Source organism: Aquarana catesbeiana, linkage group LG09 (genome assembly GCF_042186555.1).
Source record: "Aquarana catesbeiana isolate 2022-GZ linkage group LG09, ASM4218655v1, whole genome shotgun sequence".
NCBI lineage: Eukaryota > Metazoa > Chordata > Amphibia > Anura > Ranidae > Aquarana > Aquarana catesbeiana.
This window is the reverse complement of record NC_133332.1, coordinates 26,487,643-26,507,243: the sequence shown is the minus strand read 5'-3', so window position 1 is coordinate 26,507,243 and position 19,601 is coordinate 26,487,643. Positions and strand designations below refer to the sequence as shown.

General features: G+C 43.9%; 2 protein-coding genes across 4 annotated transcripts in view; one reads left to right on the top strand and one right to left on the bottom strand.

The window, feature by feature from the left end:
- Nucleotides 1–11,086, bottom strand: part of LOC141107439 (butyrophilin subfamily 1 member A1-like) — a 53,933-nt gene extending 42,847 nt beyond the window's left edge. For all 3 annotated transcript variants that reach the window (XM_073598156.1, XM_073598157.1, XM_073598158.1), the window contains exon 1: nt 10,664–11,086. In XM_073598156.1, the coding sequence (XP_073454257.1) occupies nt 10,664–10,745 (82 nt within the window). In that variant the 5' untranslated portion in view covers nt 10,746–11,086. The remainder of the gene's footprint in view (nt 1–10,663) is intronic.
- LOC141107440 (butyrophilin subfamily 1 member A1-like) overlaps nt 1–19,601 on the top strand; it is a 177,170-nt gene that overhangs the window by 9,926 nt on the left and 147,643 nt on the right. The window contains exon 2 of the mRNA XM_073598159.1: nt 11,936–12,126. Coding sequence (XP_073454260.1) covers nt 12,066–12,126 — 61 coding nt within the window. The 5' untranslated portion in view covers nt 11,936–12,065. The remainder of the gene's footprint in view (nt 1–11,935; nt 12,127–19,601) is intronic.

Genomic DNA, 19,601 nt, shown 5'->3' with positions numbered 1-19,601 from the left:
CACTTGTCTTTGTACTCCTCACCTGGTTGCCGCCACACACACTTGACACCATCTGAACCACATAAGTTTATCTTGGTCTCATCAGACCACAGGACATGGTTCCAGTAATCCATGTCCTTAGTCTGCTTGTCTTCAGCAAACGGTTTGCAGACTTTCTTGTGCATCATCTTTAGAAGAGGCTTCCTTCTGGGATGACAGCCATGCAGACCAATTTGATGCAGTGTGCTGCATATGGTCTGATCACTGATAGGCTGACCCCCCACCCCTTCAACCTCTGCAGCAATGCTGGCAGCACTCATACGTCTATTTCCCAAAGACAACCTCTGGATATGACGCTGAGCACGTGCACTCAACTTCTTTGGTCAACCATGGCGAGGCCTGTTCTGAGTGGAACCTGTCCTGTTAAACCACTGTATGGTTCTGGCCACAGTGCTGCAGCTCAGTTTCAGGATCTTGGCAATCTTCTTATAGCCTAGGCCATCTTTATGTAGAGCAACAATTCTTTTTTTTCAGATCCTCAGAGAGTTCTTTGCCATGAGGTGCCATGTTGAACTTCCAGTGACCAGTATGAGAGAGTGAGAGCGATAACACCAAATTGAACACACCTGCTCCCCATTCACACCTGAGACCTTGTAACACTAACGAGTCACGTGACACCGGGGAGGGAAAATGGCTAATTGGGACCAATTTGGACATTTTCACTTAGGGGTGTACTCACTTTTGTTGCCAGCGGTTTAGACATTAATGGCTGTGTGTTGAGTTATTTTGAGGGGACAGCAAATGTACACTGTTCTACAAGCTGTACACTCACTACTTTACATTGTAGCAAAGTGTCATTTCTTCAGTGTTGTCACATGAAAAGATAGAAGAAAATATTTACAAAAATGTGAGGGGAGTACTTACTTTTTGTGAGATACTGTACATATGTGTATGCGTCCTACGTATTTGTTTTTCCTTTGTGCAGGAGCACAGGGGGACAGGGGCAATTCAAATTTTTTTTTTAAATATTATTATTTATTTCATTTTTTTCTCTTTACATTTTTTTTATCAACTTTATTGCCATCACAAGGGATGAACACGGGCAGTGACAGGTACTCTTAAGCGAGAGATCTGGGGTCAGTTAGCTGTGGGTTTGTCACTGAGGCTGAAGTGCTTAAAGAGCATTAAACCTAAAAAAAAGTTAGCACTCCTCTTAGGTTGTAAGTCTCGGTGCAGCTAAACCACTGATCGCATAATTAGAGAATAAATTCAAAATAATTTTTTTTAAATATTATTCTCCATGCATTTCTTCACAAGGACCCACAGACATCAGTATTTTCCCTAAAACTGACAGCAGACCTCTATATTGTTAGAGTATTAGCTATCAAGAGTATTCTAGATAACTGGGAGAAAGGTGACTTAGCTGATAAAAATCGCATTCTTCCATAAACTGTATTTTCATAGTACAGCTGCAGAGATCGGCCCTGATAGCTACATGCAGCCTCTACATACATTTGCTATTGTACGTAACTAAGACCTCTGCTTTTATTTGAACTAGAAACCGGTTTGACCGCCTGCCATCCACAATACATATATATATACTATATTGTCAAAAGTATTGTGACACTTGCCTTTACACGCACGTGATCTTTAATGGCATCCCAGCCTTATTCCCCGTACACACGATAGGATTCTCCAACAGAAAATGTTCTATAGGAGCTTGTTGTTGGGCTCCATCGGACATTTTCCATTGGAATTTCCGTCACACAAAATTTGAGATTTGGTTCTCAAATTTTCCCGACAACAAAATCCGTTGTCGTAAATTCCGACTGTGTGTAGACAACTCCATAGTTACATAGTTACATAGTTACATAGTAGGTGAGGTTGAAAAAACACACGAGTCCATCAAGTCCAACCTCTGTGTGTGATTATATGTCAGTATTACATTGTATATCCCTGTATGTTGCAGTCATTCAGGTGGTTATCTAATAGTTTCTTGAAGCTATCAATGCTCCCCGCTGAGACCACCGCCTGTGGAAGGGAATTCCACATCCTTGCCGCTCTTACTGTAAAGAACCCTCTACGTAGTTTAAGGTTAAACCTCTTTTCTTCTAATTGTAATGAGTGGCCACGAGTCTTATTAAACTCTCTAAACGCACAAAGTTCCACGCATGCTCGGAATCAAGCAGAAGAGCCGCACTGGCTATTGAACTTCATTTTTCTCGGCTTGTCGTACGTGTTGTACGTCACCGCGTTCTTGACGTTCGGAATTACCGACAAAATTTGTGTGACCGTGTGTATGCAAGACAAGTTTGAGCCAACATCCGTCGGAAAAAAAAAAACACGGATTTTGCTGTCGGAAAATCCTATCGTGTGTACAGGGCATTAGTCCGTAGGGTTCAATATTGGGTTGGCCCACCCTTTGCAGCTATAACAGCTTCAACTCATCTGGGAAGGCAAATGAGCGTACCTGTACGTCTCCTTTAATCGGCGGGGCTAGCGGGCGCAGCCGCCACGTACAGCGTGACCGTGCCCACGGGACCGGCGGACTCGATGTCTGCCGGTCTCCTGGTGATCGTGTAAGAAGCGGTGCTGCGGGCGCGCGCACGCCTGCCGCGTTCTCCATGACCGTGGGTCCCGTGGACTCGATGTCCGTTGGGTGCCCGCGATCGTGTCACGGAGAGGTAGAACGGAGAGATGCTTTTGTAAACAAGGCATTTCCCCGTTCTGCCTAGTGACATGACAGAGATCTACTGCTCTCTGTCATCGAGAGCAGTGATCGCTGTCATGTGAGTTGAAGCCCACCCCCCCCCCACAGTTAGAATCATTCCCTAGGACACACTTAACCCCTTGATCGCACCCTAGTGTTTAACCCCTTCCCTGCCAGTGTCATCTACACAGTAATCAGTGCATTTTTATAGCACTGATTGCTGTATAAATGACAATGGTCCCAAAATAGTGTCAAAAGTGTCCGATGTGTCCGCCATAATGTCGCAGTCCCGATAAAAATCGCAGATCACCATAAAACTATCCCCTATTTTGTAGACGTTATAACTTTTGTGCAAACCATCAATATAAGCTTATTACATTTTTTTTCACCAAAAATATGTAGAAAACTGAGGAAAAATTTTTATAATGGGGTGGGCGACTACATGGCAAATGAGGTTCAATGTAAAAAAATGTAAAATAATGCATTTGGGTGGCAAAAATATGAATGCAATCTATACACTGGGAGGAGAACCTCTAGGGGAATCTAGGATGGAACTGGGGGTCCTAGTAGATGATAGGCTCAGCAATGGCATGCAATGCCAAGCTGCCGCTAACAAAGCAAACAGAATATTGGCATTAAAAAGGGGATCAACTCCAGAGATAAAACAATAATTCTCCCGCTCTACAAGACTCTGGTCCGGCCGCACCTGGAGTATGCTGTCCAGTTCTGGGCACCAGTCCTCAGGAAGGATGTACTGGGAATGGAGCGAGTAGAAAGAAGGGCAACAAAGCTAATAAAGGGTCTGGAGGATCTTAGTTATGAGGAAAGGTTACGAGCACTGAACTCATTCTCTCTGGAGAAGAGACGCTTGAGAAGGGATATGATTTCAATTTACAAATACTGTACTGGTGACCCCACAACAGGGATAAAACTTTTTCGCAGAAGAGAGTTTAACAAAACTCGTGGCCACTCATTAAAATTAGAAGAAAAGAGGTTTAACCTTAAACTACATAGAGGGTTCTTTACTGTAAGAGCGGCAAGGATGTGGAATTCCCTTCCACAGGCGGTGGTCTCAGCGGGGAGCATCGATAGCTTCAAGAAACTATTAGATCAGCACCTGAATGACCGCAATATACAGGGATATATAATGTAATACTGACATATAATCACACACATAGGTTGGACTTGATGGACTTGTGTCTTTTTTCAACCTCACCTACTATGTAACTATGGAAAGTATTCAGACCCCCTTAAATTTTTCACTCTTTGTTATATTGCAGCCATTTGCTAAAATCATTTAAGTTCATTTTTTTTCCTCATTAATGTACACACAGCACCCCATATTGACAGAAAAACACAGAATTGTTGACATTTTTGCAGATTTATTAAAAAAGAAAAACTGATAGGAGATCACAATTACAAAGTCTCAGCCAATGCAGACGATCTGTTGTTTTCTATGTCTAATCCACACATTTCATTGCCTAATCTTATGAAGGAGTTTGAAGGCTATGGAACTCTCTCAAATTTAAAAATAAATTTTACTAAATCGGAAGCTATGGGAGTGGAACTTCCTCAATTATACAACCTAACTTTAAATTCAAATGGGTGACTTCAGCGTTAAGGTACTTGGGTACATATATACCATCAAACCTGGGCAATACTTTTACGCCAAATTTTCCACCATTATACAACGCAGTACGATCTTTATTGGATAAATGGAACCAGGGGCTACATTCGTGGTTTGGCCGATGTAATATTATCAAAATGAGTATCATGCCAAAATTCTTGTACCTTTTTCAGGCATTACCTATCGTTATACCGGCAGTTTTTTTTTTTTCCGTCAAATTCGCACTCTTTTTACTAAATTTATATGGGCGAATAAACGCCCCAGGATTAGTAGATGTCTTTTGACGCTACCCAAGTGCTTTGGCGGTGTAGCTGCCCCAGACGCATTTAAATATTTTCAAGCAGCCCATCTGGGCAGGATGATCGATTGGAGCAGACATAGGGAATTCAAAGTTTGGATAGACATAGAACAACATTCTAGTCCGATACCTTTGGGTAGAGCACCTTGGTGCTATGCAGCCCTACCCGTCCCTCTTAAAACACATCCTATTATAGGCCCTACACTGAGAATGGGATCTGGGCTCTGTCGGAACCCTAAATTTTCCATGACACAATCACCCTTGTTCCCAATACTGGGAAACCCTAGTTTCCCCCCAGGTATGGAATTAGGGGCGTTTAAGAATTTAATAGAGAAGACGAGAATTGGCCCATGGTGGCCACATTGACGCACCCGGGGGGGCGGTACGAAATAAATCTTTGGCAGGCGTTGCAGCTACTTAATTTCCTTAGGCCTCTGGGACCACCGATAAATTATCAGCGTCAATTAACTTTATTTGAGTCATATTGTGACGGAAACTAACCCCTCCCTCGGACGATTTCAAAGATATATGCCTTGCTTAGCATGCCCTCAGAAGATTTTGTGATGCCAGGCTTTGGTAAATGGGAGAGAGATCTGGATAGGACCTTTAGCCCAGCCCAACGACAGAATATTATCTATCTTTCGTTGAACTCATCAATATGCACACGGATTCAGGAATCTAATTACTGACACGATGGTACTACACCCCGGCAAGGTTAAGTCAATATTCTCCAGAGGCCTCAGACCATTGTTGGAGATGTAGAGAGGATCGGGGGACACTATTTCACATATTTTGGTCCTGTCCTAAGATTAGACAATACTGACTGGAGGTACAGAGGATATCTCAAAAGTTTACAGTTTTTCCAATATCAGACGACCCCGCATTTTTTCTGCTTCATTGTTCACAAATCCCCCCGGCAGGCATATAAAAAATCGGTGTTATGTCACATGGTCAACGCAGCTAAAGCCTGTATTACTCTTAGCTGGAGAGATCCCAAACCTCCTTCCATTGCTCAGTGGCCAAATAGGGTAAGGAACATCTGGATTATGGAGGATCTTGTAATGTCAGCACAAGACAGGGAAAAAGCAATACACTAGAACATGGGCAGATTGGGATCAATTCATATACTCAGAAGAGGGGAGGAGACTAATGGGGAGTGCGTCTGGGGAATGATGGGCCCTATGTTGGTGTGTTTTCACTTTGTACGCCCGTCTCCTCGGGGAGCGGAGGATGACCCATTCCCCTTTTTTTTTTTACTTCTTTAGTTTTTTATTTGTTTTTTGGGTTTGTGGGTTTACTGATTTACTGTATTTATTGGCGTATAACACTCACTTTTTCACCATGAAAATCGGGTGCAAATAGCGTGTGCGTGTTATACGCCAATACTTCAATTTCAGCTGCCTCGGAGGCAACGGGGGGGAGGGGGGGCGGGACGAGTGCCGTCAGATTACATACAGTGAGAATCTCCTGTTTACTTGGCGGCCTCTGTAATAGGAAGTAAATAGATTGCAATGGCGAGACTGCTGCATTTATGGCAATGGCGAGGCTGCTGCATTTATGGCAATGGCGGGGCAGCTGCATTGATGGCAATGGCGAGGCAGCTGCATTGATAGCAATGGTGAGGCTGCTGCATTGATGGCAATGGTGAGGCTGCAGATGGGCACTGACCCTTATTTTGCTTCAAAGTTCCTTATTTAAAATTTTTTTCCTGAAACTTCCCTCTTAAAATGAATGTGCGTGTTATACACCGATAAATACGGTATTTACTTTTGTAGGTTTTTGTTTTTGTTTTTGGTAAAATATAAAAAGAAAGGGTGGATTCCTTTTTTCTTTTGAGTGGATATACACATATAAGTATAAGTAAATGAAGACGTATATATACATGCTTATATAATTATGGATTATTAAGTTGGTACAAAATGTATGGCACTTAAAAGCAAATGTGTATATGGAAAGTGATATGATATTGAATTACCTGCCTCCTTTCGAATAAATAAAGAATGTTAAAAAAAATAAAAAAGAAAAACTGAAATATCACATGATCCTAAGTATTCAGACCCTTTGCTCAGTATTTAGTAGAATCACCCTTTTGATCTAATACAGCCATGAGTCTTTTTGGGAAAGATGCAACAAGTTTTTCACACCTGGATTTGGGGATCCTCTGCCATTCCTCCTTGCAGATCCTCTCCAGTTCTGTCAGGTTGGATGGTAAACGTTGGTGGACAGCCATTTTTAGGTCTCTCCAGAGATGCTCAATTGGGTTTAAGTCAGGGCTCTGGCTGGGCCATTCAAGAACAGTCACGGAGTTGTTGTGAAGCCACTCCTTCGTTATTTTAGCTGTGTGCTTAGGGTGTCTTGTTGGAAGGTAAACCTTCGGCCCAGTCTGAGGTCCTGAGCACTCTGGAGAAGGTTTTCATCCAGGATATCCCTGTATTTGGCCGCATTCATCTTTCCCACAATTGCAACCAGTCATCCTGTCCCTGCAGCTGAAAAACACCCCCACAGCATGATGCTGCCACCACCATGCTTCACTGTTGGGACTGTATTGGACAGGTGATGAGCAGTGCCTGGTTTTCTCCACACATACCGCTTAGAATTAAGGCCAAAAAGTTCTATCTTGGTCTCATCAGACCAGAGAATCTTATTTCTCACCATCTTGGAGTCCTTCAGGTGTGTTTTAGCAAACTCCATGCGGGCTTTCATGTGTCTTGCACTGAGGAGAGGCTTCCGTCGGCCACTCTGCCATAAAGCCTCGACTGGTGAAGGGCTGCAGTGATGGTTGACTTTCTACAACTTTCTCCCATCTCCCGACTGCATCTGTGGAGCTCAGCCACAGTGATCTTTGGGTTCTTCTTTACCTCTTTCACCAAGGCTCTTCTCCCCCAATAGCTCAGTTTGGCCAGACGGCCAGCTCTAGGAAGGGTTCTGGTCGTCCCAAACATCTTCCATTTAAGGATTATGGAGGCCACTGTGCTCAAGGAACCTTAAGTGCAGCAGAATTTTTTTTGTAACCTTGGCCAGATCTGTGCCTTGCCACAATTCTGTCTCTGAGCTCTTCAGGCAGTTCCTTTGACCTCATGATTCTCATTTGCTCTGACATGCACTGTGAGCTGTAAGGTCTTATATAGACAGGTGTGTGGCTTTCCTAATCAAGTCCAATCAGTATAATCAAACACAGCTGGACTCAAATGAAGGTGTAGAACCATCTCAAGGATGATCAGAAGAAATGGACAGCACCTGAGTTAAACATGAGTGTCACAGCAAAGGGTCTGAATACTTAGGACCATGTGATATTTCAGTTTTTCTTTTTTAATAAATCTGCAAAAATGTCAACAATTCTGTGTTTTTCTGTCAATATGGGGTGCTGTGTGTACATTAATGAGGAAAAAAAATGAACTTAAATGATTTTAGCAAATGGCTGCAATATAACAAAGAGTGGAAAATTTAAGGGGGTCTGAATACTTTCCGTCCCCACTGTATATTTTTGGGGGATATTTATTATAGCAAAAAGTAAAAAATATTGTGTTTTTATCAAAATTGTCGCTCTTTTTTTTGTTTATAGCGCAAAAAATAAAAAACGCAAAGGTGATCAAATGCCACCAAAAGAAAGCTCTATTTGTGGGAAAAAAAGGACCTCAATTTTTGTTTGGGTGCAACGTCACACGATCGCGCAATTGTCAGTTAAAGCGACGCAGTGCCGAATCACAAAAAGTGCTCTGGTCAGGAAGGGGGTAAATTCTTCCAGGGCTGAAGCGGTTAAATAATTTTTTTTTTTTTTTTTACATTTTCTTTTTACATTTTTATTTATTTGTTTTTCTACATTTTTTACCTGCCCTTTTGGGGGGGCTTTGGTGAAATATCAGGGTTCTACACAGACCCCTGATGTCCTACGTTTAAGACTGCGAAAGAGACTGAGGACAAGATGGAAGTGCAGATGCTAGAAATGATCCCCCTGTAGCCAGAGGGAGGGAGAGGAGGATAAGCTGGCAGTGTTGCAGGGGGAGGAACAAGAGGATCGGTATCTGCAATTAGGCAGTACAGCCGGTCCTCCTGCTTGGCGGGTGCCCAGGGCCCCCTATTTAAACTAATACAAAACAGAAAGAAAACCCTCTAGTGGCACTTTAAAGGGCAATGACTCCAAAAGGACGTTTCTAAAAGGGTTAAAAGGTATTAATTTATTGTTACAAACATGTAAAAGACACAGCATTGGTTGTGCCAGACAAAATACAAAAATAGATAAGAAACGTGTGACATATTGTTCGTCATCATGAAATCACAACCACTATTGTATAGAGTGATACTCAATGTGTTTCAAGGTCATGCATTTATTCCTCTTCATCAGGAAGACTTTAAAAGCAAGGAAATATGGCTGTGCTGGCCCCGCATCGCCCAGGAGGATCCCCCCCTGCTGGCTGTTCGGAGCAAACCCACCCAGACCCTGTGAGATCCACACTAAAGAGACACCCCATTACCGGCGCATATAATTGCGTTTACGCAGCTTCCTTTTAAGTGGACACCGGTCCATCTGCAACGTGCTACAGTACATTTCAAATCAGTCACACTTATATCAGATTCCCTACTTGGACTCTGGACGGAGAATGTTGTGGAAGGGGGAGATGTAGAAAGTGAGGAACGAGTAGGAAGGGCACAGGCCTTTTGCTGGTTACATAGTAGGTGAGGTTGAAAAAAGACACAAGTCCATCAAGTCCAACCTATGTGTGTGATTATATGTCAGTATTACATTATATATCCCTGTATGTTGCGGTCGTTCAGGTGCTTATCTAATAGTTTTTTTAAACTATTGATGCCCCCCCGCTGAGACCACCGCCTGTGGAAGGGAATTCCACATCCTTGCCGCTCTTACAGTAAAGAACCCTCTACGTAGTTTAAGGTTAAACCTCTTTTCTTCTTATTTTAATGAGTGGTCACGAGTCTTATTAAACTCCCTTCTGTGGAAAAGTTTTATCCCTATTGTGGGGCCACCAGTATGGTATTTGTCTTGAGGTGCGGCTCCCAACGAGCTCTGTGGTGCAGAGTCATGTGTTTTATCACCCAGGTGGCTGATTGTACTTTCACTATGGCTGATACGCTGCAGGAAGAGGCTACAGACCACAACTGTGCTGTCAGCAGCAGATACTACAATAAGTCCACAACGTAGAGCTCTGTGGAGTGGCCCTGCGGATAGCAGTATCAGTGGGGCAGTGCTTCCTGATTGGCTGGGAGGAGAAGCAGAAAGACAATAGCTAATATTAATTTGCTATTGTCACACAACTGAGCCCACTCATTTTTGAAGCCAATTAGAGCCTCTGGTGCTAATTACAGACATCTAATCTGAACAGATTTCTTCATCCAAGCTAAATGTGCGTATGGACCAATCTCCCACTGAGGCTATTGGATTCTTATAGCCAGTGCCGGGGGCTGTCAGAACCTGGGCGCTATCAACCAGTGACTGCAGATGATTGGCTGCAGTCACTGTTCAGCCAAGAAGTATCCTCCTGGCTCCTTCAAATTTTGGATTAAAGGATCTCAGGGTGACAGGGTGCTGACAGGGCCGCTCACAGCTAAAATTTCAGTCCGTTCATCAGAAATTGGCTGAAGTTTGATTAGTGCATGGTCAGCTTAAGTTAGCGCAATGTAGCACAGTATAGCAACTAACTCTTCCACAGCCTATCAGCTCTTCCTAAACTTTTCCAATAAACACTGATAAATGGATGCTGGAAGCCCACCCCTTAAAGTGTGAAAGTTTTCATATAACAAAGCCCCCATTGTTAGTCCCTCTAAGCCATCTGGCCTATGTTCAAAGGCCATGCAATGCATCATGGTTACAAATTCAGTTTGGCAAATGTCATAAATTTGCTGGAGCTGCAAACTTTGGACAAGCAGGGTTTGCCTTGAACCCATAGTAGCAGCGAACCTGAACCTCATCCCTACTTAGCAGCTTTGTCAAATCTGCTCTTTTAAAATTAAAGCTGAAATTTGGTTGGTTGCTTCTCTGCTTCTCTACACATCCCTATGATCAGCCTGGAGAGAGGCGGCAGAACGGACTTACCTGTAGTTGCTGAAACCAGAGCCAGATATATGAAGAGTCTCTCCATCCCTGGTGCTAGATATTGGTGTTGTACACCATACATGTCAAAGTCTGTCTGGTTCTGCTGTTTTATAGTTATTTTCTCTCAATCAGTATTGGTAAATATCATCTTGGCTGTGTCTATCCCATGCACTATCCCACTACCCTCATTTATCACTTTGTCAGTCTCCCCAATATTCACCCCCCCCCCCCAACTCCCCTTGTTGTCCTTATCTCTCTCTCTCACTTATATTCTAACTCGCTCCTCTTCCCTTCCCTCTCCTCTTCCTATTGTTTAACTAGTCTCTTTCTTTTTATCTGCCTATTCTCTGTCTTTTTGTAATTTATTTCCTCTTTTTCCTTTTCTTTCTTTCTTTTTCTCTTTCTTTCTTTCTTTCTTTCTTTTTATATGTTTCTCTCTCTCTCTCTCTCTCTCTCTCTTTCTTTCTTTCTTTCTTTCTTTCTTTTTATATGTTTTTCTCTCTCTCTTTCTTTTGCTTTTTCTTTCTTTTGCTTTTTCTTTCTTTCTTTCTTTCTTTCTTTCTTTCTTTCTTTCTTTCTTTCTTTCTTTCTTTCTTTCTTTCTTTCTTTCTTTCTCTCTCTCTCTCTCTCTCTCTCTCTCTCTCTCTCTCTCTCCTCTCTCTCTCTCTCTCTCTCCTCTCTCTCTCTCTCTCTCTCCTCTCTCTCTCTCTTTTTCTTTCTTTCTTTGTCTCTCTCGCTCTTTCTTTCTCTCTCTTTCTTTTTCTTCCTTTATTTCTCTCTTTCTTTTTTTATCTCTCTTTCTTTCTTTCTTTTTCTCTTTCGCTCTCTCTCTCCCTCTCTCTTTCTTTCTTTCTTTCTCTTTTTCCCTCCTTTCTTTCTCTCTCTTTTTCTCTTTCTTTCTTCCTCTTTTTACTCGCTGTCCTTTACCCTTTCTCTCTTCCCCACCCTTTTAGCACTATGTATCTCACTCCCTCTGTCTCTCCAAACCCTCACCCTTTTGATCTCTCTGTCGCCCTAATCCCTCTCTCTCTTACCCCTTTTGCTCCCTCTCTCCCTTTACCATCCCTCTTCCCCACCCCTCCTCCTCCTCCTTCTTCTCTCTCTCTCACTCTGTTTCTCGATCTCTCTTAATTTCTCTGTCTCTCTCTTGCTCTCGCTCTTTCTTTCTCCGTCTCCGTCTCTCTTGGGTGCTCGGTCTCTCTCCTATCACACTATGCTGCAAAGACGCCCAAGATTTAATGCATACAAAAACGTCCTATTTCCTTTAAACAGAACACATGATCAATAGACTGCATTGCAACAAACAGGAAGCGTGAGACAAGAATTTGAAACCCAGCAAGCCGGAGACCGTCAGAGTCATAATGAGACAGTCAGAGACAGAGGGAGATGCAAGAGAGTGACGATGACAATGGAGCGCCCCCGTTTATTCTTTCTTATCACATTGCTGGCTGCAGACATCTCAGGTACAGTCTAGGTGTCTCTTCTCTCTGTGGTCTCTCTATATATGTCAACTCAAATGATACTGAAACTATGTATTAATATAAGTATTAAGGGGTACCTTCAGACAATATTCCAAGTTCTACTGATCATTTAAAGCAGTGGTTCTCAACCCTGTCCTCAAGCATAGCTCCCAACTGTCCCTGATTTCGAGGGACTGTCCCTGATTTGGAGCAATGTCCCTCTGTCCCTCATTCCTCCTCATTTGTCCCTCATTTTGGTCTGATCTATATCGTTGTATATAAAATGCACTTTTTATCTATCAAAAAGTGTTTTCCAGCGCTAAACCTTTCATCCGAGTTCTAAATTGCTGCATTTGTAAATTCCAAAAGCCAATATAAAGGAATGTTAGTCCTCTCCGCTCTTCTCAAGACCTCCTACTTTCAAGCCCTCTCGTCTCCTCCTCCCATGCTCGTCTCCAGGATTTCTCCAGAGCCTCTCCCATCCTCTGGAATTCGCTACCTCCACCTGTCCGGCTATCCCCTACTCTTGCTACCTTCAGGTGATCCCTGAAAACTCATCTCTTCAGGAAAGCCTATCACGTCTCCAACTAATCTTTTACCACTTCCATCAGCTCATTCCCCACAGTTACGACCTGTTGTACCACCTGCCCCACCCTATTAGATTGTAAGCTCTTCTGAGCAGGGCCCTCTTAATCCCTTGTATTTTATTGTATTATAACTGTATTGTCTCCCTTTTATATTGTAAAGTGCTGCGTAAACTCTTGGTGCTATATAAACCCTGTATAATAATAATGAATGAATGAATGACTTGTATAGCGCTGCAAATGCGAACTGAATCGCCTCAAGGCACTTGGTCCATCCTGTGGGTCCAGCTTATTAGAAGAGGTAGGTCTTGAGTTTCTTCCTGAAGGCCTGATGGTTTTCTTCCATACGGATGTTGGTCGGTAGAGTGTTCCATAGGCGTGGTCCTTGGACTGCGAATCTTCGTTCTCCCTTTGATCTGTAGCGGGATTTGGGAACGTGGAGTAGGTTTTGGTGGGTTGATCGAAGACTGTGATTAGGTACGTAGCGTTTTATTGTTTCTCGCATAGGTATTCCATGTAGGCATTTGTGGGTGAGGCAGAGGATCTTGAATGTGATCCGATCATTTATGGTTAGCCAATGTAGGCTCCTCAGGGATGGAGAAATGGGTTCCCAGGGTTTTTTTCCTGTTATCAGTCTCGCTGCATTGTTTTGGATGAGTTATAGGCGTGCAATCTGGTATTAAGGTAGTCCGGCGTAGAGGGAGTTTGCGTAGTCGAGTCGGGAGTTAATGATGGTTCCAACTACTGCTGCTTTGTCCTCTTTAGGAAAGAAGGTGGTGAGATCCTCTGACTACTGATCCAATTTGTGCATCCATTGACATTTCTGACTCAAAAATGACTCCAAGACTTTTGACTTTGGTGCTTGGGGCAATGGTCTTTCCAAAGACGGTGGGTTTTTTGAGTTTTGGTTTGCATGTAGTAGGAAAAATAATAAAAAAGCACTTGTGGGTTTAACCAATCTTGTTTTTTTTTGTACAACTCTCCTTTAAGGGGGCGTGGCAAGGGGTGTGTCCTATGCCTGCACACTTTTGCTGATAGGTGTCCCTCATTCCCATCTCAAAAAGTTGGGAGGTATGCTCAAGTACCCCCAAAAGGCCATGTTTTGGAAAATTCTCTTATGCCCTGTACACATGATCGGAATTTCCGTCGGAGAAAACTTGGATGGTTTTTCCGATGGAATTCCGCTCAAGCTTGCCTTGCATACACACGGTCACACAAAAGTTCTCTGAACTTTCGACCTTCAAGAACGTGGTGACGTACAACACTACGACGAGCCGAGAAAATGAAGTTCAATGCTTCCGAGCATGTGTGATTTTTTTTTGTGCGTCCGAATTGCATACAGGCGAACGCATTTTCGGATTAGGAACTTTTTCCGACCGAGAAATAGAGAACATGCTCTCAATCTTTTGCTGGCTGGAATTCCGCCAGCAAAAGACCGATGGAGCATACACACAGTCGGAATTTCTGACCAAAAGCTCACATCCGACTTTTGCTGGCGGAATTTCTGATCGCGTGTACAGGGCATTCGATGAAATAGCTGTCCAAAATACCAAGCCATTGACTTTGATTTAAAGCACCTGTGCAAGATGAAGGAAAACCTGCAAACATGGCTTGTTGGGGATACTTGAGGACAGGGTTGAGAACCACAGATTTAAAATACATGTGCATTTTCAATGTTCTTTTTTCGAACGTTTGCTTGAAAATATATTTATAGCAGCCCAATTCAAGTACATTTTCCTTCCCCAATTAGTGGGCATTCACTGCAGCATTATTTCTGGCATTATATTAGTTAAAGGCAATGGATGCAGTGGGAGAATGACACCTCTCCCTGCGGATCATTGCTATAGTGATGTAGTTCTGGCTGATGACAGCAAACAACATTGCTATAGTGATCTATTTCTGGTTGATTACAGCAAGCAACAGTCCAGCGCTTCTAAAACTGAAACAAGAAAAACGAAAGCGTAAATAAACTATGAAAATAATCACATTTTAAAATATCTAACAAAAAGTAACTATGCCATTATGCCCTGCCCTCCCCCCATCTACAATGGTATGATAATCAAGTGTCTAGTGACGTTTGGCCCCTGTATTATACAACGGGTATAGAAAAGAATCACCCCCCCTTTATATTAATTACTTTTTGTTGCTTTGTAGCCTTTATCCAGCTGTATTTACTCAGTGCAACCTATAATATCCAAATGAAAGATATAACACCAACATGTCAGAGAAAAATAAAAAAAAAGTCAAAAACAGAATCACTGAGTTGGAAAAAGGATCCCCCCTTCCTAAAAATGACTTGCAAACTCAGTCGGGTGCAGCTAAGCACCTTCTCAATGGCACGCAAAGCCATTTCACTTTCAGCTGTGAGTCGCTGTGGTCATTTTGATTAGCTCAGCATGAAAAGAGCTTTCATGGAGCATTTCAGTCCTTGATAGTGCAGCATCCAAGTGAAAGATATAACATCAACATGTCAGAGAGAAAAAAAAAATCAAAAACAGAATCACCGAGTTGGAAAAAGGATCACCCCCGTGTGTCAGTATTTTGTTGGACCACTTTTTGCTTTACTTCAAGCCTTTAGTCTGCTGGGATTTGTCTTTTCTAACTTTGCACATCTAGACTTTGCAGTATTTGCCCACGCTTCTTTGCAGAACTGCCCAAGTTCAGTTACATTTGATGGTGACCATTCAGCTGTGAGCCGCTGTTGTCATTTTGATTAGCTCAGCATGAAAAGAGCTTTCATGGAGCATTTCGCTCCCTGGTAGTGCAGCTGAAGCTAACAAACTATGGGCGGCAAGGCATTGTCAGAAGATCAGATAAAGTCAGAAGATGGATACAAAAAAAAAATCAAAGGCTTTATCAATGCCTTTATCAATGCCTAAAAGCACAGTGACGTCTATTATTAAGAAGTGGAAGGTATTTAGTACAATAGAGACCCTCCCTCAATCATGACGTCGCTCAAAATTGGATGAAAGAGCTGAGAGGAAACTGGTCAGAGAGGCCACCAAGAGGCAAAGAGCGGTCATTGTGTGCATGTGACAACGATATCACAAATTCTCCACCAATGTGGCTTGTATGGGAGGGTTGCAAGAAAAAAAGTCACTCCTCAAGAAAGGCCACATGCAGTCACCACTGAGCTTTGCCAAACCTTGAAGATTCTGAGGCCACATGGAAAAAGGTCTTATGGTCAGATGAGACTAATTATTTGGCCTCAACACCGAACGATAGGTCTGGCGGAAATCCAATACAGTTCACCATCCAAATAACACCATTCCTACAGTAAAGCATGGAGGGGGTAATATCCTGTTATGGGGGGGTGTTTCTCCGCAGCAGGGACTGGAGCACTTGTCAGGAAAGTGGGAAAAATGGATGGGGCAAAATACCATCAAATTCTTGAGGCAAATCTGCTGCCCACTGCCAGAAAGTTGCCAATGGGAAGAAGGTTTACCTTCCAACATGACAATGACCCAAAGCACACAGCAACAATGAGTACACAGTGGTTGACAGAGAAAAAGGTGAATGTACTTGCATGGCCTAGTCAGAGCCCAGACTTAAACCCCATTGAAAATCTGTGGAATGACTTGAAGACTGCAGTTCACAAACGGTCACCATCAAATGTAACTGAACATGGGCACTTCTGCAAAGAAGCGTGGGCAAATACTACTATCCCAACAGACTAAGGGCTCGAATTAAAGCAAAAGGTGGTCCAACAAAATACTGACACATGGGGGTCAGGGCCGTCTTTACCGCAGGGCAAAAGGGGCAGCTGCCCAGGGCCCGGTCATTGTTGGGGGCCCAAAGCAGCTGCCCCTAGAGACCGCGCTGCCCATACTCTCAAACTGTCAGAAAGCTCCCAAAAATCAAAGCCGCGGTTGGGACAGCTCATCGCGGATCACTGTACTGGGGATTGCTGTCCACTGTCCGTACAGACTTTAATCTCCGCCCCATGTACCCCTGCTGTTTTGCAGGCACTCTCCTGAACGAAGGGACATCCCTAAGACGGAGCCTCCTGTTGGATGTAGGACAGGGGGGGCGGGGATGTATGAGATCGCGCCCACTGGGAAGCGATGAGGAGATAAGCCGAGTCCTGAGCTAGTGTGTCTGGACTGCGGAGATAAACTCATCTGGAGGCAACTCTATGCTAAGTCTGCTGAATTATTGCAGCTTAGCATAGAAGTGCTGCATGTTTGTTGACAAATGGGAAGATGGCATATTTTTCATGTAGCGCTAGGAGAAATGATGGGTTTATTACAGGTTGTCACTGCCTCCAGGTTTTTACTGCCCCCTAGCTAGTGTGTGCCCTCTGGACCCCGTGTGTTTCCTCTCAGCCCTCATACTGTGCCCTCCCCACCCCTGTACTGTGCCCTCTTGACCTCTGTACTGTGCCCTTCTGACCCCTGTACTGTGCCTTTCTGCCCCCCGTACCGTTCCCTCTCAACCCCCGTACTGTGCCCTCCTTACCTCTGTACTGTGCCATCCTTACCTCTGTACTATGCCCTTCTGACCCCTGTACTGTGCCTTTCTGCCCCCCGTACCGTTCCCTCTCAACCCCCGTACTGTGCCCTCCTTACCTCTGTACTGTGCCCTCCTTACCTCTGTACTGTGCCCTTCTGACCCGTGTACTGTGCCTTTCTGCCCCCCGTACCGTTCCCTCTCAACCCCCATACTGTGCTCTCCTGACCTCTTTACTGTGCCCTCCTGACGCCCCTACTGTACCCTCCTGACAACCATACTGTACCCTCCTGACACCCATACTGTGCCCACCCAGCCCCTGGTGTGTGCCCTGCCAGCCCCTGTACTGTGCCTTCCTGACGCCCATACTGTGCCCTCCCATCCCCACACTTTTACCTCCTGACCCCCCTGTACTTTGCCCTCACTCCCTGCACTGTGCTCTGCACTCTCCTGACCCCTTTTACTGTACAATGCTGACCCCCTTGTACTGTTCCCTCCAGACTCCCTGTATTCTGCCCTTGTGACGCTCAGTTGTTTGCTCTGCTAAACCCTGAAAACTGCCCTTTGCTCTAATGAACTCCATACACTGCTCTACATCCCACTGACATCTGTATACTGTCTTGTAGCTGTCCTCTGCCCTACTGACTGCCTATCCTCTGTCCTGTCATCTCCTGTCCTCTACCCTACTTTTCTGCCCTACATACTACTGACCTCTGTACACTGCCCTACATACTACTGACCTCTGTACAGTGCCCTACATACTACTGACCTCTGTACACTGCCCTACATACTACTGACCTCTGTACAGTGCCCTACATACTACTGACCTCTGTACACTGCCCTACATACTACTGACCTCTGTACACTGCCCTACATACTACTGACCTCTGTACACTGCCCTACATACTACTGACCTCTGTACACTGCCCTACATACTACTGACCTCTGTACAGTGCCCTACATACTACTGACCTCTGTACACTGCCCTACCTACTACTGACATGTGTACACTGCCCTACATACTACTGACCTCTGTACACTGCCCTACATACTACTGACCTCTGTACAGTGATCTACATACTACTGACCTCTGTACACTGCCCTACATACTACTGACCTCTGTACACTGCCCTGCATGCCAAGGCTAGGTTCACACTTGAGTGGGTTTAAGGCCCACATCTGCCGGGCACGACAGCCCATTTATTTGTGAGGGGAGCTGTGCCTGCATTTTCAGGGGAAAAAAAGGTGCCTGCACCTTTTTTTAAATGTAAACACAATGAAGTCGCATGCGATTTCCCTGCAGTTCCTGTATCCACACACTCGCTACGTGTTTTGTGCTCTGTGACTGTGGGTGGTTGCCGGTGTGGGAACAGCTGAACAGCTGCAATTTCTGTAATTTATAATATATCTATATATATGTGTATGTATATATATATATATATATATATATATATATATATATATATATATTGTGACTGTTGACATGTTAAAGGCTGAAACTTTCAGCAACCAATCAGTGAGCGGTAATAATGTTTAGTAAACTCTAGCGACCAATGTGTGAGCCGCATTAATGTGCAGTAACCTCTAGTAACTGAATCAGTGAGCAGTAAGGATGTGCAGCAACCAATTAGTGGACCAGTTTTTAGGATGGAGAGCGAAATTGCATGGGGGGGGGGGGGGGGGCAAGAAAATGTTTGCCCAGGGTCCTATCAATAATAAAGATGGCCCTGACGGGGGTGATCCTTTTTCCAACTCAGTGATTCTGTTTTTGATTTTTTTTTTTGTCTCTCTGACATGTTGATGTTATATCTTTCACTTGGATGCTGCACTACCAAGGACTAAAATGCTCCATGAAAGCTCTTTTCATGCTGAGCTAATCAAAATGACCACAGTGGCTCACAGCTGAAGGTGAAATGGCTTTGTGTGCCATTGAGAAGGTGATCAGCTGCACCTGACTGAGTTTGCAAGTCATTTTTTAGGAAGGGGGAAATCCTTTTTCCAACTCAGTGATTCTGTTTTTGACTTTTGATTTTTCTCTGACATGTTGATGTTACATCTTTCACTTGGATGTTATAGGTTGGACTGAGTAAATACAGCTGGATAAAACAAAAACTGATGTTGGATGAGAAGACCTGGCTCACCATTGATGTTCCAACTCATCCCATGAGATTTGGCCCCTTTTGTGGCTATAGCTGCCTGCACACTTCTGGGGGGGAGGGGTTACACAAGAGTAGTAGTATGATTTTGGGGGATTTGTGAGGTCAAGTACTGATTTTGGACAAGAAGACCTGGCTTACAATCCATATTCCAGTTCATCCCAAAGGTGTTCAGTAGGGTTGAGGTCAGAGCTTGATCGGCCCTGATGTTAACCCCTTCCCAGCCAGTGTCATTAGTACAGTGACAGTGTATATTTTTAGCACCTGATCACTGTATTGGTGTCACTGG